General features: G+C 46.8%; 1 protein-coding gene across 3 annotated transcripts in view; it reads right to left on the bottom strand.

The window, feature by feature from the left end:
• The window catches only part of epha10 (EPH receptor A10), a 170,953-nt gene that overhangs the window by 101,404 nt on the left and 42,785 nt on the right, over positions 1 to 26,764 (bottom strand). For all 3 annotated transcript variants that reach the window (XM_030412556.1, XM_030412557.1, XM_030412558.1), the window contains exons 2-3: positions 26,258 to 26,322; positions 22,972 to 23,644 (exon numbers count right to left, since the gene is read on the bottom strand). In XM_030412556.1, the coding sequence (XP_030268416.1) occupies positions 22,972 to 23,644; positions 26,258 to 26,322 (738 nt within the window). The remainder of the gene's footprint in view (positions 1 to 22,971; positions 23,645 to 26,257; positions 26,323 to 26,764) is intronic.

Raw genomic sequence — 26,764 nt, 5'->3', positions numbered from 1 at the left:
GTTCCCGGCCTTTTTGAAGACGAATAACATTTTCCCGCATCCCATCCATCTCCCATCATTCACTTTTACCACCGCTCCTCCATCCTTTCTTCTCTCCATCCCTCCATCCCTCCCCTCTCCTGGTGTAAATCACATCAGTGAGCGGACGCAGAGCGGAGAAATCCCTTCTTTCTGAGGGAGGAGATTAGGAGGGAGCACAGACAACTGGATTTAAACAAAGATCACCTTCCCAACGGGGCTCATCCCTAAACTGGGAGCGGACTCACTGTGGACATTAAGCGTGTGTGTGTGTCTTTGTGTGTGTGTGTGTTAGCGAGCGTGTGAGGGAGTAAAAGGAGGAGAGAGAGGTGACGAGAGAATCGCCCTCATGTGTTTTAGTGTGTGTTTCTCTGTACGCGCGTGTGTGTGTTTGTGTGTGTGTGTGTGTGTGTGTCATGGTGATAACTGCATTATAAAAAGCAATCTGCATGGAACATCTCACCCGGAATATGAAATGAGATTTGTTTTTAAGCCGACGGAGTTCAGAGAACAATCATACGTGCAACCGACATGAGCACACACACACACACACATCGGCCTGATAACATGTAAATACTGACACCTGAAGGTCAGCCGCGCTCCTGCGGAACTGTAATGCATTCTGGGAGAAGGTGGGGGAAATTTACCGTTTGTTCGGTGAACCTGCCTTATCGGGGGCGTCACATGGAGGGACACCTCCCTCCCTCCCTACCCCGTCCCACCTTTCCTCTCTGCTGGTGGTGCTGCAAATTTACCACCTCCATCCAACCTGATCACAGGCCCGCTCCTGCGTCACATGACCGTCGCATGGCTGGTAAACTGAAGACCGGGCAGATTTATAGGGACGTAAAGTGTTCAGGAGGGACCATCGCGGTATAGATAACACGTCGGCCCGTGATTCCTCCATATTGCATATCGATCCATTCACGCCGATCGCTTCATGTGTGAAAGTGCGAGACGAGTGAAGGGACGTGTTATCTCAGCTGGCCTGTCGTTAATCCAGTAAATGGTGTTAAGATTTTCAGACCCTCAGCACTTCAACAGTACATTCAAACAGTGCGGGCATGAGCATTACCACAGCCCCAATATGCAGCTGCTGCTCATGAGGGATTCACAAAACATAATTAAAGACAATTTATCAGCTCAATTTGCTTAATTCTTAACCAACATTCAAGTTTTTTTTGTTTTTTTTAAGAGCCAAGGGAACCCCGTCTAAAGACACACAATCAATTACTGGATTGTCACTGGATTAATCATTTAATTACCATTAATCGAGCCAAGAAAATGTGAAGTATCTTTATTACAGATTTCAGGCTCCTGACAGGTTCTGTTCTATAGACTGATTTTTAATTCATTTTTGAACTTTTTTCAGACTAAACAAAGATTTGAAAAGTCAAGGCGCCTGGCATTTTTCAGTGTTTTCTTCACTGAAATAAAAGCTGACGGGTAATTCAATACTAGAAAGTAAGTGTGTGTGCGTGTGTGTGTGTGTGTGCGCGTACATCAGCCTTGAGCACAGCAGAGAGCAGCTTATCAACAGGCTGATCAACAGGCTGAAGAGGACGCACTTTAAGACAAATTAAAATATTCAGCTTTGAATAACAGTTTGTTCTGGAATTTTCCTTTTCACAAGAAAGTTCAAATAACTTGTTTGTTTTCATCCTGGAAAATGCAAAACCTCCTCCCACATTGAAAAATCTCTAAAAATGCAAACATCACAACTAGGCACGACATGTTACCCACTTCACTGAGTCGCAGATTCTCAGTGAACGTGTGCCGGAGGTTGCAACGTCACAAAATCCTAATGCTCGGATTCAAGGCATGCACAAAGAAACTTTTCATTCTAGAGTCGAACTGCACATGCATCATTCTGCACACTGAACCTCAGACGACCCAGTGACAAGGGGGGGGGGGACGGTGGCACATTCCTTTCTTACGTTTCTGCGGATGCCCTACGCGGACACACAAATACAAGAATTCGAAAAAGAGAAGCAAAACCTCACACAAACACTCCTGTCCCGACTCACGCGAACAAACGCTGCTAAAAAAAAAACACCCAAACTTTGCTCTCAGGCGAAGAACAAAAGAACAAAGCAGAGCTAAAATCAGAGCACTTATCATGCATTATTAATGGCGTGCATTTGGGTTTCCCCTTAAATCACGGGGCCGGTGCCCAAAAAAACAAACTGAGTCGCAGGGCCCGTGTTTCTGGTAGATTCAAAACTACAAGTGTGTGTTTTTTTCACGAGCGCGCTTCCAGGGGCGACACTAATACCTCCTCAGCGTGGACGGCATTGCATAAGATTATACACAGTTTATCCTTGATTTATGTGGAATCCCCTTCGCTGTGTAATCAGGCGGGCACTTTATGCATTCGTTTAGAGCATTATTACATTCCTTTTTTCGCAAAAGCAACCCCCCCCCCCGATTCATTCATTCTCCTCTGTTTACGTCGCCTTAATGAGCACAAGAGCAAATTTCTCATCTTACAGTTCTCTCTGTTGTCTTAAGCAGATTTTTTTTTTACCCCTAAATCCAGCGTTTTTTCTGACTCGTACTCTGAGAAAATCTTCTGTGTAATTCTTTTTTATTGTCCCCCGTGTAAAGCCAGCCTTGTCTAAGACCTTTCGGGGGTGGCGGTGGCCTTACACCGTTTTTGCTGGGCAAAGCGAGACATTCTAAAATTTGATGAGCGATTTTTTCTATTTATTTATTTTTTTGGTTCAGGGTGGAGACGAAGCTGGCCTGGGATGTTGAGGTCCTGGCCTCAATCAGAATGAGGCATGGGGAGACAAACGGAGGAAGGTGTACCGCATCTTTTTCTCAAGGGGAAGCGAAAAAAAAGCGTAACCTGTCTTCTAAGGCGGCGAGAAGCAGCGTGATAAACGGCGGCGGCGGCAGACAAACAAAGACCGAGAAGAATAAAAGCGGCCGCGAATGCGCCACTACATTCTCGCGGACGGCAGACAGTAAACAAGGCTGAGCCCCGGAGGTTTGTTCTCGGCGCTGGGACCCTGGATGGTGGAAAAAAACAAAGGCGGGGAAGGTTTTATGCAGCAGACGTACGGGGAGAGGGTGTAAAGTAAGTTAAGAAGCACGCGAGTGGAGGAGAAGGGGACAGATAGGAGGAGAAGTGTTGTTTCGCTCGCCGGCCCCGGTCCTCCTCCGGCCCCATGATTCATTGCAAATGAAATGTCACCCTGGCAGGCAGTAATGCAGGCCGGCCCGCTCCCCTGCAGCCTAATTGAATTTTACAGGCACATAAACAACAGTCGGCCCCGGCGACGAGAGAGAGAGAGAGAGAGAGAGAGAAAGAGGGAGAGAGAGAGATTATTGATGCTAGTGTTTACAGGTGGAGGCTTCTGATGTTCCATCAGAGACTATGTAAGGGCCTCTGGGGAACCGTAGCACAAAGCGCACAGATGGAGGGGGACGCTAAAGCGAGACCGCCACCGACACGACTCCCTCAAGACACACGCACAAACACACACATAACCACGACACTAAAGCTGCCCGCGCTCAGAGACACATACTCGCTAAATACCGCAACATGCCTTCACCAGAGCTCACCGGAGCTGCTAGTCAAAGTTCAATGACAAAACCCGCCGAGGATGCACAATGACTCTGAGCATATTTCACCGCACTTCCAGCAGATTGCGTAATTGTTTCAGGAAGGTTCCTGGAAAGGACTGTGTGATTTGGTGCTAATTACACCGCCGGAGTCAACTGCTCAGAACAAAGCAGCTGAGCACGCGCGCACGCGAGCATTACCGCAATCAAGCGTGCAATTTGACGAAATGGCGACTAAAGTTTTTTTCTGCAACGGAAAGTTTATCTGTACTTGAGGTGAAATGGACCGAAGTCTCTGCTCCCAGCCAGCGAGACGCTCGAAATTGTTCTGTCAGTGCAACTCAACTATTCGTCAGCAGCTACTGAACTCTCTGAACTGAACGTGATCGCATGCATTCTGCGAGGTTCCCTGCTCGTTCCTTAAAGGGGGGAAGTTCAGCCAAAACTGAAAATTCAGTCCTCCGCAAAACATTTCTGGAGCTTTCACAGCAAAGACAGCAGTATTGCAGTATTCTCCTACACAACTGAAGTAGCTGGGGACTTGTTTTAAATCATGAAAAAAAAAACTCATCTGGCATAATCCACGTTTCTTGGAAGCCCCAAGATCCCAAAATTGATTTGAAAAAAGACTTTATTTTGCACCCTTGACGTCCGTGCAGCTGCTTCGGACGGGCTGCCAGCTAATGCTTTTAGCTTATCAGCTACAGATTTGAAAGATTTCGGCTGTAAAAAAGGAGGTTAAATAACGTCTTTTCAAGTCAAATTGGGCTCCCGGGGCTTCTGGAGACTCAACATATGCCTGACTATGGATTATGGTGTTATTTATGACTTTTTGACTGTTTTTTTCCATTTTAAAACATGTCCCTGTTTACTTCAGTCGTTTAGGAGAATGCTGCATCGTTGTTTTGCTGCGAAGCTCCACATTAATGCTCGGAACCGGCCAACTTTCCACTGGCTCGAGGATGCGTTTGGAATGACTAGAATACATTTTTAGTCGAATGCATCCGGTTGTAACTTGCTATGTGCATTCTCTCCGTTTTCCCTATTTTCCCAGAAATCCTGTCATCATTGCAAAATTGCTAGACCCACCGAGAAGTTACCTACTTCATCATCTCCTATGCAAATGCACCACATGCTGAGAACTCTGTCCCTGACATTTCGGTGTAAAGTGTGCTTGAGAGTGCGCTCCCTTGTCGGTTAAGTGAGATGTGCTGGCGGAGCTTTTTTCTGCAGATGACAGCTCATGAAGACGCTATAGGAACAGTCAGCAGTGTCCCCTCGGGCGGCCCCGGGGGCCAGGTCAATTTGTCCTATCCTGATAGAGGACATCACCTCCGTGACAGCGGGGCAGGTTGGCAGGCAGTGAGGCATCTGCTGCACGGGGACGGACTCATTCCTGCAGCAACGGTCGATTCCTTTAAAATGAACAAACGGTATCAAGTGGCTCTCTTTGTCAGCGCTGCCATATGTTGAGCAAATATGAGGCATGCTTGATTTTACCGAGGGGCATACGACTTTAATTCCGATGAAGCCGGGTTTCTTTAATTATCAGAACGACCGGTCCCGTAGGGGGTACAGGATAATCGCTTAAAATACAAGAAAGCTTTAAAGGCACAATTAGTTTGCCGTGCTGTGAGGACTGACAACAGACGGCGTGAGTCTGTAAGAAAAGCAGCAGTGCTGTAAAGAAACGACGTACATTCCTGTCACCCCCACATAAGGCCAGAAACATGGTCAGCGCAAGAATGAGAACGCAAGTGGCAATGCTCGGCCCCGCTGGCACGAATGCGAGTCCCCCGGTGAGCAGACTCGACGTGTGCTCTTACGCACAGGTGGAGTTTGCAAATGTCAGACCTCAAAGGGGGGGATTGATGGGGGCATTTCCATGACCGCACCCGTAAACAAATGCTGTGTCTTTGGTGGAATACGTAGCGCTCTTTCCCACTGCAAGATAAAAAGGAAAGTGGAGAAGGAGAGAGGAGGAGAGGCGACGGAGTCATAATAAATATGCCGATCCGGGTGGACGCGTTCGGCCGGAGCTTCTCGTCAAACTGGTGAGCCGCGATCGTCTCGGGGCGGAGGTGAACCCGAACAGAAGGGGTCAGCTTCTGTTGTCGTGTCGGGCGCGCGGCGCTCGGGGTGCAGCCCACGCTCGCGTCGCATTCAGAGTTCTAGACGACACATTGCAGAACGCAGCAACTCCGGAAATCCATCCTGCACAGCTCGAAGCGTCTGTGTTGTGTCTTGCGTTCGTGTCTATGTACGTATGCCATATGGAGCATGTGGCTGGCCTAAGCAAGAGATTTGAGTACTTCTTCCAACACCGGAAAATAGTCTATTTCGAGCTAAATCCTAACAATTGACAATGCCCCCCCTCCCCTTCATTTATGGCTGTAGTACAGTTGATTCCACTGGGTAACTACTCCCGTGTCAATTTCATCCTAGAGGAGATGGGCACTCTGGGGATGAAGAGGAGAAAGTGGGAGCCTTCAGTTCATTTACTGCCACTTACAGCTCTGACAGTCAGCCTCCTGCGAGCCCCTCCGACCAGCGGACTTACACAGGCGCCACATACAGAGCCGCTGCCTTTAAAGGTAAAAAGGAACTGTCATTCCAAAGCTAGCAGGTGTGCTGTTCGGGGGGAAATCGAGAGGAAACTCTGCCTTTTGTCAGAGTGGGGATTTGAGCCGGACCCTGACACACACACAGCTCTTCGGCTTTGTAAACACTGTAACTGGCGGGCCGAGGACTCGATACTACTGGAGTGTGTAGGTTTGCTGTCACGGCCTTTTCCAAGCTGGAAACCGGAGCGCTGGTTTGCGAACGCTTGGAGAAAGAGAGAAAGGCGAAAGGTAAAGCAGCAACATCGTAAGCCTTATCGATGTAGTGTGTGCAGGAATGTATTTGGATTGTCCGTATTATGAAAGAAACACTTCCTTGGCCTCCTGATGTTTAAACTGCTGACCACTGCGACGCCCCAAGTCCGAGTCCACCCTTCCCCCCTCCTCATTTCTTGTCATATCTCGACTACTACTAAGTGAAAGCCGAAATATTTCGGAACCAGCTCTTTGGCTCTTACTTCCTGGGCTTCAACTCAACTAATGAGATTATTCGAGCCTCGAGAGAAACTCCACTTTGGGGAAACGGTTGTGTAACCAGAAACTCCGATCTGCTTCCACTCTGTCTGAAACTCGCCAACCTGTCATGCTAAAACGTTTGTCTTCCTATCTAACGGCCAGCAACTGCGCGTCTGTCCGTCTTGCAGGCGGCCCACCTGCTTATTCATCTTGCTACTTAGCAGCGAGTCTGCTCGCTTCTCGCCGTCTATCCCTCCTCTTCCCATCTGTCTTTCCGTCTAATCGTCCGCTGGCCGGTGTATCTACGTCTATCTGACTTACAATTGCTGCCCCATAAACCGGGATGAGATTTATCCTCGTGCCAAATGAGAAATAACGATGCGGTATAGATGAGGCTGGCGGGATGAGATAACACGAGGGGGGAAGGGCAAATAAAAAACAGAGAGGGGCATGTGTGTGGGTGTGTGTGTGTGTGTGCGCACGTCTGCAGGCATGTGCATGCACTCGGGGAAGTTATGAGCTGTCGAGTTAATTGGTGTGATAATAAACATCCATCACAGCCTCCGCAACGAGCCGGCACCTCGCGTCCTCTTAGTGTTTTTTGATTTGGAAAAAAAAAATGCTGAGGAGGTAACTAATGCTTTACAGAGTGCAACGCAAGATGTGGGACTATTTTTGGGATTTAAAAAATGCGCCCCTCCAGTGTGTGTGTGTGTTTATGCGACATGTCCCTGGCTCAGCAGGACTCCCCCCCCCCCCCCCCCCGACTATGACCTTCCCTCCAAGCAGGCCCCTGTTTCTCTCATTCCCTCGCGCCCTTCCGACTCTCTCCCTTCCCAGCCCTAAATCCCTCCGTTCCGCTGTCTCCCTCTTCCCTCCACCCTTGCCTCCTTCATCCCCTTGATCCACCCGTCCCCTCTCTCGGTCTCACTGGATGACGCCCGCAGCACCTTGATCCAGAGCTCGGAACGGGGGGCTTCATAAATACACCATCCATCACCGCTGGCCGGGGCCAGTTAAAACCGCGTGACACGCACTGCATTGATTTGGTGTGTCTGGTCGGTTGTGTGTGTGTGTGTTTGTCTTCTCAATGCCATGTCAACACAAACACACAGAATATACAGTAGAGCCAAACAAAAAGGTAGAACACGAGCGTCGGGCCGTGCTTAAACACACACGTCGCTCGAGTGATTTTTCCGTGTGTAATGATAAGGAACACTGAGCGTCTGTGTTGACAAACAAGCACGTGTGTGTGTGTTTCTGTGTTTGCATGCTTCCGTCCGGACATTACATATGCATCGTGAGCGCACACGCTAGAAGGGAAGGCAACAGCGGCGGGTGCCTAAACTGAGATGTACAGCTTGTGCGTACACATGAATGTCGCGCATGAGCGGGTCGACCGATAACTCCTCGTGCAACATTTTCTGTGTGTGCGTGTGTGAACCTGGCTTAACAAAAAGTGCATGGGTAAGCATGTGTGAACTCGTGCTTCCCCGTGTCTGATTTCTTTCAATCTGTGCAAATACGGCGACGGTTCACTGCGCACCACAGACTCTCGCACTGTTCCGCACTCCGCCATCTCGGCGTGTCCCTGCTTGATGGATGATAGCGAGGGGAAAATAACTAATTCAACAGTAGATTTACATTGTTCTGGATGGCGAGCGGCGCAACTCGCACAGGGACCCGGAGTGAGAACGGGAACGAGGGGGAAAGTGGGGAAAAGTCCAGCTCCATGCACCTACACATCGCATTCTCGACGAAGGCCAGCGTTCCGCCTGCGTGCTGATGTTTATTTTTTGCGTATGCATCACTTGATTACTAATGAATTAAGGCGGGAGGTTAAAATGATGGACTTTAAGATCACCTATAGACGTCTGGTGGGATGTTTTGAAGCTCTGAGTCGGATGCAGAAGATCCAAACAGGAAACCTACGAGGAGCTGAGCCGTGACAAGCAAACAGTAACCACTGTGGGTAAAGGAAACACAACCAGAGCTACCTCTCTTCAAACTTTAAAGCGAGACTAACTTCTGGAAAAAAAATAAAAAATACTTACACAATATTACTCCAACAAATCAAAAAGTTTAATTCACAAGCAATAAAACGGCTCTTTCTTAAATTCAGTACACCCAGGGGTTTTTAAGTTATAGTCTAACTCGGTCTGGTATGACCAGTAGCTTCATTTGGCTAATGTTCAATAGAACCTGAGACACTATACTGTATAATGAACATCGGTGAATCAGATCAATGACTTAACGGCCCGATCCTAACGTCCGCGCTCACAGACTTGGAGTCACGTTCCCAGGTAGACTGCGAAAGGTTCAGGGCCGTCCCGCTGTCAAATCGTGACAGTGACATTTTGAGCCCTTTACGACCACGTCGGGTCAAATTTGATCCATATAGCACCCATTCACAACAAAAGCTATCACATGTCACTTTTCAGTTACAGCAGGTTCCCCCGATAAGCTGGCACTCAGGCGATAGCGGTGAGAGAAAACTGCCAATCTTGTCACTTTCTGCCACCGTTCACTATGAGTTACAAACTTTATTATCTTAATAACCGCCACAAAGGAGATGTTAAATCACTTTCCCTCTGACGTTACTACAGTCCAAGTTTTTTCTCTTTCTGGGGGATCCACCATTTACCGTATGTAGAGATGGATGACATGACAGCCCTCCAAGTGTAAAGGCCAAAACATCTCTCTTGACAATTTTGGTTTTAATGAGTAATTTGATGTTATAAAAAGGGGGGTGGTAGCATGACTGACAGGTGAGCCCTGGCTCACTATGAGTCAGGTGGGTGGATTGGCGGGGGAACTCCATAACCCGATCACAGACTGTGGGTCTAGATTGATATCACTGACACAAGATGGCAGCACATTTTTGCACCATTTTTGTACAGAGACAGGAAGTGGAGACATCTTTATATACAGTATGTCAACGGGATCCACCATCTGGTGGCTGTTCTTCAGCACTAAAGAAAAATGTATTGCCACCAAAGATGGTTTGTAATCTGTACAGCGGGAGGAATCTGTCTCCTATAGCACAGACCGTGAGCAAGTGTTTTAATAAGATCTTAAAGGAGACATATTATACTTATACATTTTCTTCTTGCGCAGGTAAAACCCCCGGAAGCTCCTTTCTCCCACAGAAAAAGCTGCTCCGGAAATGCCTCGTCAGTATACCCACCTTTAATTCCCTGACTTTGTGACATCACACTATGACACCGTGTCACACATAGGCACTTTTATGCCTAGAAGCTAGTTTGGCACGCGGGAATTAATTTAGCACAGCTGCTTTGTTGTTGTTGGCAGTGCTGGCTCAGGCATGTTTGAGCTGACCAATCAGAGCAAGGGACAACACATAGCGAGGACTTACGTGTTTTCTGAGCATTAAAGCATGTAAACCTATTCTAGTAGTCACCCAAAATAAAATTAGTGACCTGAAAAACACAATACTACAAGATATAGATGAGAACAACGAGTAAGAAGGGTTGTTGGAGTATGAGAAGCAACCTAAGAGGGATCCAGGCACCAGAAAGATTGTTATAATTTTGTACCTTTTAGAGACACTTCTACAAAGATTAGACTTTCTATTCAGAGGGGTGGTCACTTGTCCCACTTTGTTGCAAAGTGGTGTTTGGACATCACAGGAAAATTAAACCTTGTCAAGCCAAGACAAGAAAGCTCCGAGACATTCAAGCTGTCATCTCTCAATTTTTTTTTTTATCTGCGTTGTGTGTGGGCAGTCGTGTTTTGCTACTCTTGAGAGAACCCGACAGTTTTAAAGGCAATCAAGGAAATCTCATTGCATTAAGGCCCCGTCCACATGCATGTATACGGGATAACCCACGTCTGCCATCCTCCCTCCCTCTCTCTCTCTCTCTCTCTCTCTACCCCATCTCTGTCTCCACCCACCTCACCCCGCCCCCCCAATCTCTCGGTGCGCCGGTGGACCACAGGCTCGGCAGGAGACCTCTATACCACAGCACAGTGGAAATGTCACCCATAACACTCGCCTCAGGACGCCAATCACTTCACGCTGCTCCCCACCGCGAGAGCGTGTGTGTGTGCGTGAGAGAGAGAAAGACCAACGAATGAGTGGATGTGTGTAAAGAGAGCATGTACCAATTATTGATACTGCGTGTGCACCAAATCCCCCACATCTCCACCAGAATATAAAACAGGATTCAGCCAAAAGTGAAAGTCTAGATTTATGTTCTTCATGTTTCCGCTCGGTGGCGCGTGAGCCTCCGGGTGCTAATGAGCCCGTCCGTCTGAGGGGATTATGGGTTGTCTGGTCAATAAGAGGACTGCAGGTGTTTGTGGAACTGTGTATGATTATACATCAAAACAATGAGCCCGTGTGTGCGTGTGTGTGTGTGTCTGCTGAGTGGTAAGCAGCCTTCGGTAAGGCGTGAAGACAGAAACAGATGGAGTGGGTTACGGACAAATAACGCACATGAGCCTGCGAGAGAGTGGGAGTGGGCCCATGTCTGAGCGCGCATATGTGGTGTTGTTTGCATTTCGGGCACGCATGTCCTACTGTGCGAGTGTGTGGATGTGCAAATGCACGTGTCGAAGCAAACTCCAGTGTATGTTTACGCGCATATGTGTGGGCGTGTGCAGTTACGAGCGTGCATGTAAGGGGGTGGGGGGGGGAGCGCAGGTGGACTGGAAATGTTATTTTTTATTGGGCTCTGGTGTGTATCGGTGAGTACGACGGAGGACACGCAATAGGTTAGGTGACGGCGAACAGCAACAAAACGAGGAGGGCGGGGGGATGGAGAGCCAAGCTGGCACAGGCTGGCAGGCCAGACTCCCTGTGCAGCCAGGGGGGAGGGCACTCTGTCCTCACGGCAGGCCCCTCTGCAGAGCTGTGAATACAGAGACAACAGCCGGCACACACGGTCCCATATGATAGAGTAGCCACAAACAGTGATGGCATCGCAGTCTGTCACATGCGAGCACACATGTACAAATGCACAATATGAGTTTGTGTCATCTGAGGTTTATTTCTAATAAATGACGACTGCGCTTTTAGCATTGGATAATCATCCGTCACGCGGCTCATGCACATGCTCCATGACCTGAAAACCATGAAATTATTTCATGTTATGCACCTGAGATGTTAGCAACGACATGGATGGAGCCCAATCTTGGAACACTGGGTCCAGGATTGTTAATACGTCCATGGTGGGATGCGTGGACACGGGAAGCAGCATCTCTCAAAATGTCATCATTAAAACAGTCAGTTGATTCTCCACACGATATGACAACTGTCGTTGATCATGAAGCCTAAGGTTACTTGACAAATCAATCAAGTGTATGGACTACACCGCCGGTAGATCCGTGTTATATATGCTTCTCTCCTCTGAGAAACATCTGTATCAGACACAATGGGTTTAGAACTAACTTTCTCTAAGCCGAATTTACAAGAAGTCCTAAATAATTAAGAATTTGTCGGAAAAAGTGTTACACAAATGTTTTATAGTTTTTCTAACTCAACAACTAACAAAATGTAGAGATTTTGTAATGGAGTCTGGGGAATTTCTCTCCCTCTTAATCTCCTTGCTTTTGTCGACTGCAGTTGGTGTCTGCTGTATTTAAATTTTTGTTCACAACTATTAGATACATCTTCCACTGGCCATTTAAATTAAAACAAAAAACACACCATGTGCTATGACGTCATTATATAGACCGACGTCCAGCGTCACTGGTGGGATGTCGGGATCTCATGATACTGCAGGTTCATTTTGTTATCGCTTCCACAACACTTCACCCCATCGGGTTTGGATTCATTTAACTCAAGACAACTCAGGTGTCACCGTGTGACTCATGTGACTCCAACAAGACAATGAAAATAATCCTCATTAATCAACACGACTGATGGAGCGGTTCCAATGCGCGACAAACACCCTCCAGACTCATTCTGCAAATCCACTTACCTTTTGACTTAGATACATTAAAGATATTTTTTTTTTCATTTCGCTCTTGTGACCAAGCCGAGACCCGCATGCTACCTTTAATTACAGCTTTAAAGCCATTCCTGTTAAGTCTTACTTGTGAATGGTTGCGTGCGCCGCTGTGCTCGTCTTCTTTTGAGCATTTCCACAGAATAAGTAGGTTTCGCCGAGGTTAAATGGGATCAGACAGATATATCGAGAGATCCCACATCAATTTTGAACAGATGGAAAGTTATTAGTGGAGGTTGAATGGGGATGGAAGAGGTGATTGTGGGACAGCAGGGCAATTGCTCGACAGTGCCTCGTCACCTGCAATATATCATTTTTAAAAGGAGGAGGAGGGATGCGCGTGAACGACAGCCATGTTGCTTGAACGCATCTGTGCATGGGTTTTTCTGTGTACAGAAGGGATAAGAAGGGCAGGGAGAATGAGCTGCTCGACTACTTCCAGAGGCTGTGCCTACATGACACGCTTGGATGTGCTCCTGTACTTGCAAGCTGTCTCGGGCACCAGCGTCCCTCTGTCGCGTCACTTTCAGGACATCATGAATTACATAATCTGACATCATCAAACTTATCTTCGGGGCTTTGAGGCAGCTCGTCCTCAAGCAAACCTTCGACTTGTCAGAGTCTCACCCGGGATTTACAAAAAAATGAGCCCCGTCAGCAAATGCGGCCCAAAGTCACATCTTTGAACAAACAGCGGAGGCAGCTGGGGATGCACGTGACTTGACAGAGCAGGTTAAAATCACAGAAAGGTCTCGGTCGGGTCATTATTTCTCGTCTGGGTAAACAAAACAAAAAAAGATCACGTGGTCATGTGTAGACAAAGAAACAGCAGCAACACATTCTTATGCAACCAGTTAACACAGCCTTCCACCACCAAACTATCAACTTCTTAAATGCTATGTTTGAAGATTTTCATGATCATAAAGATACACACATCTCGTCATCTGATTGGTTGCTTGGTCGGTTGGTTGGTGGGTGAGATGTTTGTTTGGTTGGTTGAGGAGCAGGTTGGTGGGTGGTTTGGTCGGCAGGGTTGTTGGTTGTCAGCAGGATCACACAAAAACGACTTAATAGAGTCTCATGAGTGTTGAATGGAGGATGGGTCTTAGAGTCCAGACTAGACCCCATTAACCTTTGGTGTGGATCCAGATAAAGGCACAGACCCCAGACTATTTTTTTTCACTTACTTTAACATTCCCGAGATTAGCCATTTTCTTTCGTGGTTGGTTTAATATCCAGAGTGATACAGGGCTATCAACTTTGACATTGGCCTTGGCTCAGTTCCATTTTAGGTATTATAATTTCAAATTCTTATCATGGTAGTAGTAAGCTATTATATCAGTTACAACAATTTATATTCTACATTTTAAATTGTTGTAAATCGTTCAGCACTTGCCTGATTAAATAGAGGGCTTCTAGAAAAAACTAACAACTCAACTTTGTATGTGGTAAGAAGAAAAGCTCTGTTTTCAGTTTCGTGGCGATGCATTTTTCAGATAATCCAACAGGTTGATTTTTTTTTGAATTGTTTATTTCAGCTTAAGCAGAAGGAGAACTCTCTAAACACATGAAGGATTATAAATATGTGTGAATTCAAAATCACCAAAAATGGAGAGATTGGATGGTTTCTCACTGAATAACAATCATTTGTAAAAATATGCACAATGTCGTTGGGTGAAAATAACATGCCTCTTACAGCAAAATGTGTGTCCTAGAAGGAAAAAAAGAAACAGTGCTGCTGTTATCGGCTGCGCTGTTAATCTTCCCTCATTGTCACAATTTTGATTTATATTCTATTGTGCCTCCTGTAGTTAATTTCTATTTACTGCTGACAAAGGGGAGCATTATATTTCTCATCCTCACCTATGCAAGGTTTACATATTGTGTTTTAACCCCATGATTTGAAATAATAAATCATGAGGTGAGTAATATTATAAACAACCACCTGTGTCGTATCGGCTGGTTTGGTATGTTCCTTGAATTGTTCCTTGAATTCCTGAAAAATACAGAAAACGGATGAAAAAGAAGGGAAGGAGAGAATGCAACGACAAGCTAGCTGTCTTGTTTGTCTTAAAAATCTTGTTTTATGCCGTACCGACATCATACCCGTCATTTACTTTCCATCCAACAGTTTCTCTCGCAGGATCCTTAACTGGATGTACGATTCAGCTCAGTGGTCATGAGTGAGGCGGAGGAGAAATGAGGCTGTCATGTCGGTTGAGTTAGCAACATGATTAAGCTGGATGCCAACCTTTTCTAACTTTGATGCATTCATGTCGGCTGTGTTTAATTCATGAGTCCGATGTGGAAGGATTGAAAGTGGTAAGGGTGAGGAGAGGAGGAGAGGAGGAGAGAGGGGATGTCGTAATTTGCTCGTTTGATTCTGCCCGTGGCCAAAGTTGAAATCTTCTCATCCTGCTTTACATCCTTTATCTCTAGCCTCTTTTATTTATCAGTAACCCCGGCGACCTGAACTTTCTCTCTCCCCCACATCAACATTAATCTTTCAAAGACGACCGATTGTACCGCTTTTTCTTTTTTCTTTCCCTTTCCTTCTGTGTTTTATATCTGTTCTTGTGCATGTAAAGTATCTTGAAAGTTAAAAAAGGTCAAAGTCCAACAGAAGCTCCCGTTTCCCACAGAAAGCACTGCTCCTAAAACGCCTCGTCAGTAGTCCCGCCTTTATTTTGGTGACTTTGTGACATCGCACTACGTCACCGTGTCACGTGTTCGCATAATTTATACCTAGAATTTAAATAGCAAAGCTGCTCTGTTGCTGTTAGTGGAGCTGGGTCAGGCATGTGTGAGCCGACCAATCAGAGTGGACTGGGGATTCAGGAGCCTTAAAGAGACAGGCGCTTAAACATAATGTCTCCTTTAAGTTTCTCTGTTTTACACTTCCAACCTCTCATCCTTACTCTCATCCAACATGCATCTCTTCCCATGTTTTTCCCCTGACGTCCTCCCCTTGTTCTTCACTCTCATTCCCATCCCTCTCAGGAATCTCTCCGCGCCGCCATCGTGCACCTTTGAACTCATCCTCAGCTTTTACAACTCATATTTTATGCAACCGCTTCTAATGCGGCGCAGCCTACAACTCCGTGTGTTCCCCTACTATATATTTTTTCTCCCCCACCAACCTTTCATTTACACCCAAACCCATGACGTCATCTGCTTTATTCTTGTCCTTTGCATCCCTCCCTTATTTCCTTGCATCATTCTCCCTAGGTGAGGGAAGGCAGGGAAAGATGAATAGCGAGCGCTTGGCCTCCCTCCAGCTCGCATTTTCAATAACCGAGAGACATTTTTAATGGTCCGTCCAGCGAGCGATCACGTGCACACAGGTCCATGTGCGCCTACACAAGTATGTCTCTGCACTTACATCAGTGCGGGCAAACGTCTGTCAGTCCTAGTGTGTATTTACGCCGCCCGCCCACTTGTTGTATGACCAGCTGACTAAATAAATACATCAGGCCCAAAAAGAACACATTTGTCCGTCTCCCCCTGGTGAATGTGAATTATTTAACATGAAAGCTGGGGAGAGAGATGACTAACAGGAGCGGGTGACGTGGCTGGAGAGGAGAAAGATGGAGAAGGATGGAGGATGGAGGATGGAGGGAAGGGGGGGTGAGGAGGACCAGATGGGCAGCGCTGGCACCGAGCCAGAGGGAGCCGGTATAAAGGAGAGGGGTAAAAAAGAGTGTGTTTAAAAGAGAGGAATGGGAATGGATGGAGCTCGAGGAGGGAACGCGGGGATTGGGTACGCGACGGCGGTTGCTGAGAGGGAGCTTTTGTGTGACGGCGCAAATCAATTGGAGGGGAAGTGAGTGGGGGGGTGTGGGGGAGAAAACAAAAGTCAAGAACGAATATAGGAAGCGACCCCTGTCTGAGACAAAAGAGTCATGGAGGACATGACAGGAAGTGACAATAGACAGAGGGGAGGATGAGCGTAACAGAGGGAGCGACTTGAGAAACATATGAATGGCCACTGGTGCCAGAATTAGAGCACACGCCAGTGAACGCACACACACACACACACACTCGCTCTCTCTCTCTCTCTCTCTCTCTGCTGCATACACACATCAGATGAATCGCATGAGTGTCTCCCAGCCCGTTAACCTGACTCACCCCATCTCACCCTTGCCACATGGTCCTCACGGGGGTGGCGGGGGGAGAGGTTTTTGGGAGAGACAGAAAGCAGCATGCTAGAGGGAATATTGAAAAGAGGGGGAAAATAAGAAGGCTAGGGGAGAACCAAAGCGACCCAACAGACGCTTTTAGAGGAAGTCATGTCGCACCGGCGGAGATCAGTGGGATAGAAATTAAGTGCACACTTCTTAGGGGAGTGCACGGGGGGGGGGGGGGGGGGGGGGAAGTGAAGATGCAAAACGGGGGAGGAGAAGGAAGGCGTGCAGTAAATTATAGAGAGAAGGATAGCAGTGGGAAGGAATAAGCGGGGCGGTGAATGCGCCTGGAGCCGGTTTTGTGGAGCAGCAAACAACGGAGATAATAAGAGAATGCGCTGAAGGCGTGCGCCACACTCGGTAATTATATAGAAAAAGAGCAGGGCCGCCTTAATTAGAACAGGATGGAGCTCGTGAGCGCGACGCCGACACACGCACGGAAATGCGGCACTCGCGAGGTAAAAAAATCATTACATAATTCATCCTTCCCCTCGGCCTGTTCCCGCTGGTGGCACTTCATTACGAGACGAGAAACACGCCCGTGCTCATCATCGCCGCCACAACTGCGCGCGGGGTCAAGATATAGTAACACAGCACTGCCTGTGGATGCTTCTCCACTGCAAGTATATCACTCCTAACGGCTCTGTTTGTTAATTCCATCTTCTTCCTCTAAAGCACTTTATTACACAAGAGGAAAGCTGACCGGGCACATATGCTAATTTACCAACAAGGCCCTCATTCACATTTATACTCCTCTTCACGTTCACAACTCGCGGCTGGTCAAGTGCCACCGCAGCGTTCCAGACTTCTCCGCAACGAGGGATTAAGTGTTTCTGTCATTGTGTTAAGACGCCAGGATTCTCTCCATTCATTCGCTGGTTCTCTCTCTCTCGCTCTCTCTCTACAGTTTATAGCTCGTTCTTTTAAAGAGACAAAATAGAATTTTAACCAACGTAAGCATTTTTATTGTTTTGGCTTTTACTACAAGTAGGTATTAATCACAAGCAGGGGAGTTTCTTATTTGAGTGTTTTACTGATTGAAAAGCCTCGCTGACATGTTTGTCTGCATTCCACTTTTGAATATTTGCAGCAGATTGATGATTATCATTATTGTCTGAGAGACTGTCGATCCGTGTTGACTTTTCTGCATTTTCATGTTCCTGTTAATGGAGCTAATGTGACTACAAACGTGAGCTCGGGCCTGTTCGGTTTCATTTTTTTCATGAAGAAAACAAACATTGGCAGTTGCTTTAATCTAAATTAATCCAGTGTTGCCTGGGTCTGTTGGGACTGTAAGGCTGCGTGTGGTGGTAATCTTTGTACCCACTGCACAACACTATCTCCTTACAGCATTATCAGCAGCTACTCACCGGCTATTCAATACTATTGACCCGCACTGAGACACTGAATGCATTTGCACTCACTCCGTCGCAGAAATAGACCCCGGGAGTAAATAAGACGTAGTTCCACGAGCTGCGCTGACCGTGGCGCAAACACGCAGAGAAATTAGCGGAACATTGTGCTCTGCATGCATTACATTTACGTCTCACTGCGGTCGACCAATGCGCGTTCTCGGAGCACACGTACGTCAGGGCGAGGGCGACGCACTCGAGCTGTGGCGGCGCTTTCCTTTTCTAGCAGCAGCCTCAGTGTGTCTCTCTCACACACAGAATGACATCAAGCAAAATGTTAGCGTGTGCTGTGTGAGTGCGCACACACACACACACACACACACACACACACAGACTACGTGCTGCTGGATGTGTGTGTGTATGTGTGTCCTTATTATATGTGTGTATGAGCAGTCCCAGCGCAATTCCTCAGTTTAGTGGAGCATTACGGCTGATCAATAGCTCTGGTGCGGTGGGAGATGTCGGGGTAGGGGCTGCATATTCATACCATTACAGCTGAACTGAGATATTAGGCACTACGGGGGAAGTGTGTGTGTGTGTGTGTGTGTGTGTGTGTGTGTTGATTTGTGTCTATGCGTTGATCAGTCTTAAAAGAAAGTGGCAGGCCCTGTCACCTGGTAGACCACACCACCGCTCGCCTAACTGTCACCAGGGGAAGGTCAAGAACTTAAGATTCGGTATCTCCCGCGGTGCTGTCACCCGTCTCCACCGTCCTCGTCCGCCTGGCTCGTTCCTGCTCTCTCCTGACTTTGCTCATCGCTACTCTCGTTTGTCAGATTTCACCGTTTTCGGCTCCACTTTCACTGTCGAAAAGGCATCGTTGGTAATTACGAAAAACACGTAAAGCAAGACACACTTTGCGTGCGCACGGACCCGACTGTCCATACCAGTGAGTACTGCTCATCTCCGTCTGTTGAACACTTAGCGGGAGGGCAGACACTCTGCACGGCAGCCGAAGTTCTGCATGATTTGTGATCAACAGAGTTACTTTCACTAATACTTTTTTTCTCATTTCACTCTGAATTTTATTTCGGTCGCTCACTAAAAAGACGAGTTTGTTCAGAAAAATATGCAAAGCGTTGGGAGAAGCGTGAGTACTGTAACGGCTCCTCGTTAACTTCGCCCAATGTTAAAAGGACACAGGCGGCTATAAAGAGAAGGGAGCGTTTTTCTTTCTAAGTCTGCCTCTGTCTGTCTTCTTTCCAGGTGTCTCTCACTTTCCCTTACCCACCTGTTTTTCCCCCTTTGTTGTACTTCCAAAAACACCATCGTAAAAAAGATACACAATTTCTACCACAACTTCTTCGACCATATGCCTAAAAACTCTGCCTCTTTTCATCAGATTTTAAGTTGCGAGTGCGCAGGCTGCCGTTAGATAAATCTAAATGTTTGTGGGACAAGCCTCGGCTTCCACTCGCACAGCAGCCGTAAATGGATATAGACACATTTTCCCGTCAATACTTCTGTCTGCTCCGCCGCCTATTTGAGACCTGTCGATGGAAAGAACTGCGAAGACGAGGTGCGATTGTACGAATTGTGCCACGTCGCTCGATGATCTCTAACAAAGCCGCGGCAGCTGGCCCTGAACGCCGCCCGCATCATTATCTCAACGTTGTCTGTAGCGGTGTTTCAATCAACGCCAATTAGTATTAGAAAGGTAATCACTGGTTTTGTTGATGGTATCATTATTGAAACAGCTTTGCAATAAAAAAAGGCCAAAATGAAAAGAAATGGGATAAAATACGAGCACATGGAAATAAAACGATGCCTCTAATAAATTCAAGGGTAACGTCACCAGTTTTACACCTTGAAGTGTGTTTATAGGTCCTCGGGAGTACTACTGCTATGTGTGAAAGTAGTATAAAGCCTTTTGTGGCTCCAGAGGAAGCCGCGTCTACTCTGATAACCTGCCTCTAGTGATGTCACTCAGATGCTAAGTTGCATTGTGGGTAATGCAGGCATCAGGTCGAAAGAATGAGTGGAACAGAAAAGGCGATATATTGATTTTTGATATTAGTTTTTTACAGTTATAAAAGTGCAAAGCTAGCTCAGTGGACCGCCTTTCAAAAAAACCTGGCACCTATATTACCCACAATGCAACTTAGCCACCGAGTGATATCACTGGAGGCAGTTTATCAGATTACATGTGGCTTCCTCTGGAGCCACAAATGGCTTCACATGACTTTTTTCACATATGCAGTCGTACTCCACGAGACCTGTAACCACACTTTAATGTGTAAAAATGATGGAGTGACCCTTTAATTAGTGTGCTCAATCATACAGATTCCATGCGGTGTGCACATTCTCATTACAGATTCTTCTTTTAAAGATAATCAGATAATACCCAGCGAGCATGTTTCCACTGAAAAGACCAGAAAGTGCGAGTTTCCTCACCGACCACTTGAAGATTTTAATTAAATATTCACATTCAGACCATATTTCACTGGGATTTGCAATTCTGGCTTTCAACTTTCAAATTTGGATGAGGTTTCTCAGTCGGGCTCCAAAATAAAAATATGCTCTCATTTGCACATTATAGATGATACAAAGGTGTCTCGCAGCAGAGTCAGGGATCAAAGCCACCAGTCGCCCAAAAATCATCGTAAGATTTAGTAACACAATAAGCTCAAGGTGAAGATCACTAACAGGGGTTTTACCTTAGATCAAAAAAACGGAGCAGCAAGTCGGTGCGGTAGATCTGACACACCACTGATAGCAAACATCAACCAGAACAACATCAGAAGAGTTCAGCGCTTCCTACTAAATTCGCCCTCAATTAAAATGCACGCAGTCTGTTGTCCGGTGACTACAACGCCCACGTCGCATTGCACAACAATGCAAGATGGGGTGTGAAAGCCAACAGCGACAGTCAGCCGACCAAACTGCAGCTGCTGTATGAGCAATGGGCTGTGACAAAAGATCCCAATACTGTCCCTCTGTGTTTACGTCAGAGTGCTACACCCCACGCCGCCCACCGGCTTTACACCGACAGCGCTCCATGTAAGTGTACGTTTGTGTGTGTGTATGCGGAGGCCATTTAGGCTACAAGGAAATGTAAGAGGAGAGGCTGTGTTGTTAAACTCGATGAGGAAAGAGTACATTAGTCACCGGGTCACACGTTCGGACTGTTCAGCCTTGCGGTTCACACGCCACGCCTCGCATGTCGATATGTGTGACAGCATCCTTCGAACGCACGCATGAAACGAGGCAACGCCGAGGCCCTCAGCATCGACGTGAGCGTCAGTGGTGAACAAAAGGGCAGACATGAGCCGAGATCGAGCGAGAAAAGGCCTCCCTGCGCTCCTATTGTCCGTCCTTTAAGAGTAATGTCCACTCTGCGTCGTCCTCTTTGTCTCAGCGCTTGTTAACAGCGCTGTCGCTTTGATTTCTCCCCGCTCATGTGCAATCCTTTCGACCATCCTTCACCACTCTCACAATATTTCCGCCGCTCCCACGTCTCTTTTCATATGGATCAACCCTCGCCGCTCTCTCATCCTCCCTCTGTTCTTTTAATCTGCACAGCCTCGCTTAGTCTTCTGCTTTCCATTCTCTCCTCGCATGTCTTCCTCTCTTCTGTCTCACTAAAGAAATCTTCATCTTTTTAAAGCCTTTTTTTTGTGTCCATAATTGAGTCTAAAAGGTATTATTTTCTTCAAGGGGAGCTCCGTCAATTTTGCACATTGAAGCATGTTTACAGCTTCGGGGAGAAAATATCTGAAATTCCAGTGGTTTGGAGTCAGAAAGGAGTGAGTGTGGCGGCCCTTTGTAGCACCGCCTCTCATCTCCGCTTGAGAGGAGCAGCTTGAGGCTATATTAGCCGCTATTAGCACATCACACCTGGAACTGAGTTGCACTGTGGATAATGTCATGTAGAATTAAGGAAGAGAGTACCTCTGGTTCTGCTGCATCAACTTTGCTCCTTTTTTTTTTTTTTTTTTAATCAAAACTGTCCATCCTGAGGCTAATAATGTTATACAGTTATGATGCCAACTGCTAACATGACATAGTGTCGTGAAATCATTTCAATCGTCAGCCACCAACTTTTTTTTGTCTTATTTTGTCCTCTTCCAACATATCGACAATCATTTCAGTTTTGACTAAACTAACTTTGCTTGCAGATTTTTGTCTGTTCAAAAGGCTCAGAAATAAAAATAAAAACAGCTGGCATAAGTGCCCACTTAAATATGATAAAGTGTCCTCTAGGGCTCCCTTCAAGTTGACAAAATGTGCCCCACCATATGCAGCTGGTGCCCTTTTGATTTTTTTTGCCCCTGCCCCTAAAACATCCTGTGTCTGCTCCTGCTTGGCACATCCCTTTCACGAGCCAGGTGCATAGGAGAAGGACAAGTAGACCAAAAGTGTCAAGTAAACTCCCGCACACCGTCTGTAGTAGTAGTTGTACTAGTAACTCACAATATTACAATAATTGCGATGTTTCGGCAATAAGTCGGGCAACATTGAGAATAAATGTAGTATTGCAAGTGTAATGGTGCAGAAGGCTTTTTTCTGTTTCTCTTTTTTTATTATTCTGTCAAAGAGCGGAAAGATATCAACAAGTCTAAATAACTTCCCTCCCTTCTCCCACCTTCACATCCACTTTGCAAACATGTCTACGTTTTGTTCTTTATTTCCATCCTTCCACAATCCCTCACGTTTCCTCCCTCTTTGTTTTCTCCCCTCTTTCATCCATCCATCCACCCATCCATCCATCCCACTGTCTGTTTTATCCATTCCCTACCTTCACAGCTGCTGTGTCCCTCCTCGTAGCCGGCGCTGCAGCTGCACTTCCCAATGGGCACCAGCCATTCCCCCTCTGCGCTGCAATGCATCCTGGGAGGGCTGTCCGTGTCAACCTCAGAGTTGTTGACGCAGGCGCCGCGCACCTCCACCAGCGTGGCGAAAGCCGCCTCGGCCACTGTGTCGGGGAACACTGCCAGGTTCTGGACGGTTGCGAGGCAGCGTTTGTAGTACACTCTCACGGCCACGAGGGCCACGCAGGCGCCCACGTCCTGGAAAGCCAGGTGGAAGCCCTTGCGGTTGAGGTGGCCGATCTCGCGCACCTCCGTGTTCAGCTTCATCTTCCTCTCGCCCAGGTCGCCCTGCGTGAAGCTCTCGTCGGCGGCGATGGTGTCGATCTTGGTGTAGCGGTCCTCACGGGTCACGCCGCCGAGGTCCCGGTCCGTCTCGACGTAGAGGAGGTTGAAGGTCTCCTTGCAGGTGCCCGCCACGCCGGGGATGCTGTTGCAGTCGCGCAGCGTGAACTGGAGCTCCACGAAAATGCGCTGGCCACCTCGGCGCGCCACCCAGCCTGTCTGCAGCCAGTTGTTCTGCTGCAGGGGCTCCATCACGTTGCACACCTGGTACGTCCGGATTGGCTTGTACTTCTCATCTACACCGCTGATCTCCTCCCACTGTAGAGACGGAGACGGGTGGGAAAGGGAGGGAAAAAGATAGGAACACAGAGAACGATGTAGTTAAAACAACACAAAGAGAAAACAGTGAGGGAGAGGAAAGTAAGAAAACAAAGTGAAGCGAGGTGGGCGGGAGGCGACGGAGATGATGAAGAGTCAAAGGACAGACTGAGAAGAAATACAGTCAAATCAGGTCGAATGACTTAATCTGACGAGTGGGTGTGCGGGTGCCTGCACTTATATTCTTTAATAACGTCACAGAGAAAATGACAAACTGCACACTCGCAGTCGTTACATCAGCCCTTGAGTGGTGTTCGTGGAGCTGCGGGTCACACCTCCGCTGCTTTCTCAGTCGCTTTCTTTTGATCCCCCCTCACGCCTTTGGTATTAAAAGTAAATGGTATCTGAAAGGAGTGTTTGTTAAATATTTCTGCCCACGCTCTGCTGAGTCACTCCCAAGAAACGCCTAAGAAAGACGACACAGTAAGACACAGCTTCTTTTGTTCACGTTTAATCTCAGCCTGGCCTTGAAATGTTGAACCATTGATCGTTATACGTCGGAAATGATTGATTCTCTATCTCTCCATTTTTAAATATATGTATTTATGATGTAATAAAGGGTTTTTTTGTCTTTTATTTATCTGAATAATTGATGGTTGTTGGTCGATTTGCTGACAAAAAATTGCTGAAAGTAAAATAGCTAATGTATAATTCAAAGCATAATGTTCCCTTCGTTCCAGTAAAACCACCAGTTAAGGGACTGTAATACAATTATCAGGAGGCAGGGGTTCTGAAAGGAGGTGGGTTTTGTATTTTGACCTTTTTGCTAAGCGCAGGGTTGCCTGGATTTTTTGGGGGGCAAGCGGAGGCGGGTCTTCTAACAATTCCATCACAGATTAATGTTTTATTTATTGGTTCATTGCACATTACATTACATTACATTTACTTTCTGCCAAGGATGTTATGTTTTTGTTTTTTTTTACCTGTGTCCTTTCGTTGGTTGGTTTGTGAGCAGGATTACACAAAAACTAATATAGGAATGTCCACAAAATTTGACATGGATGACGGGTCTCAGCCCAGAATATACCCCATTAACTTTTGGTGCCAATCCAGTAAAAAGGATTAGATCCAGGAAATTCTTTCACAATTTGTTGACATTTTTACATTTTCGGTTGTTTCTATAGGAAAAATGGATCTTGATGAAAAACATTTGATGCAGATCCTACTAAAAATCCAGATCTAGCATATAAAATGAAGTTTTCATATGAGTAGAATGTTTTCGGCCATGTAATGGTAACAAAGAGGATATTGAGTTATCCTCGATTTAATTAAATGAGGACTTGTGGGCCTTGGTGGAGGTACACACTCTACTGAGTGCCATTCTTGTTTTGTGTTCATGTTGTGTGTTCGGCCATATGCAGATGACAACAATCTGTTGTATGAAAATGGTTGATCCGTTAACAAATTAAGGATTTAAATTGGGTTAGAGCATCTTAAATCTTATGGGCACTTCAATTTACTCACCATTTTTCCCAATTGTTAAAAATATTTTGGAATTGTTGGGGTGAGGATGTTGCAGTTTTTCTCTTAGTCAAGGCTGGGCCAAGCATTAATAATGGAGAAGGCCTTGCCACCATCCCTCAACAATCTGGTAATTATAGTACAGTCCCTAAATTTGCCCAATAGTGGCAGAGCTGAAAGAAAATAGCAAATGAACATTAACGTGACAACAACTTCTCACCCAGTAGCCTGAATTATTCATCCAGTGGCTGAATGATAAGAGCTCCGTGTCACTATCTGACTTACAGAGACTCTGACTAGACAGAACTGAAGGTAAACTAAGCACAGAGAGCCATCACTCCATCTCTCTCCCTCTCTCACACACACAGCGAACCAGACAGCGAAAGCAGATTATCTGCGACGGTAATGTAATATACTGCACTACTGTCAAGGTGACTAAATCAGAGTGGCTGCAGTGTGTTCTCCCTCGGTTCTATCGGGGGCTTGCTAGGTGAGTCGCACAAGTCCATTAATCTTAGATTTAGCTTTGCATGTGGTCAAGCGGCCGCCTCAAGGTGACCATGATTCAAAACACTACACCACACTGGACCGTGCATACTGTACGTGTGCATTGCGCAGTTCATGTAATAGACATCTTCTGCATGGGGAGGCAGACCTCCAGGTGGGAAGCGGGTGATAAACTGCTCCTCTAGAAAAGGGCTCCCGCATTTGTCTTGCAGTCATAACGTTTCACTTTTTTATAAGCTGAATCGATCGTTTTCGGAAGGGGTTGGGAGGGGGACCATTTATCCGTGGTAGCATATCTGAGTGGCGGGTTTTGGACTCTGCAGTATCCTAGCCTGGATTACCACAATCGATTAATGATAATGATGAGCTCCGGACTGGAAGAGGAAGCGAGGTGCGAGAAGGAGAGGGAATGATAAGTAGAAGGTAATAACACTGAGAGAGAGAAAGAGAGAGAGAGGGATGAGGGAGGGAGGGGTGAAACGTGGCGGTGTGTGCAGATGTAAAGTGAGCAGCTGCAGTCATGGAGGCTGGCGAGCAAAACAAACAAACAGACGGACAATGAAAAATGCAGGTAAGCACACTTACTCCGTTGGGGGGATACGACGTCCAGCCCAGCTCTGCCTGAGTCTCTTTAGAATTCAGCAGCACCACTGCAGGAAATAAGAAACAGACGAGAGGTGAGGAGTCAATTCAGGAGGGGGTTTTACAGAGCCATTTACTTCATATTGTCAGTGTGAACAAGTTTGTCAAAAGTGCGCGAAAGAGTCGCCTTAAATTCATGCCTGACAGTGTAAGTGTGGCGTGACATGTTACATTTGGCACAATGAAACTCAGCCATTAACGCTGAGGCAGGCTTGTCAGAATCTGTTGTTGTTGCACGCATCCTTTGATAAGTGCACTAATACCATCTGAGGACTTAAGCCGGGGCTTTCAACAACAAGCCGCGACACAAAGAGCAGCCCTCAGCAGAGGAAACACTGTACTTAAAAAGTCAGCGCTCTGTGTGTTTTCCTCTCAGCACCACGGACAGAGAGCAGGGCCGAGCCGCGTGTCTGTTTTCAGGACCACGGACAGCAACACACCAGAGAGAGA

This window comes from Sparus aurata, chromosome 3, assembly GCF_900880675.1.
Source record: "Sparus aurata chromosome 3, fSpaAur1.1, whole genome shotgun sequence".
NCBI classification, from domain to species: domain Eukaryota; kingdom Metazoa; phylum Chordata; class Actinopteri; order Spariformes; family Sparidae; genus Sparus; species Sparus aurata.
The sequence above is the reverse complement of the archived record's forward strand: the minus strand, read 5'-3'. Positions and strand labels throughout refer to the sequence as shown.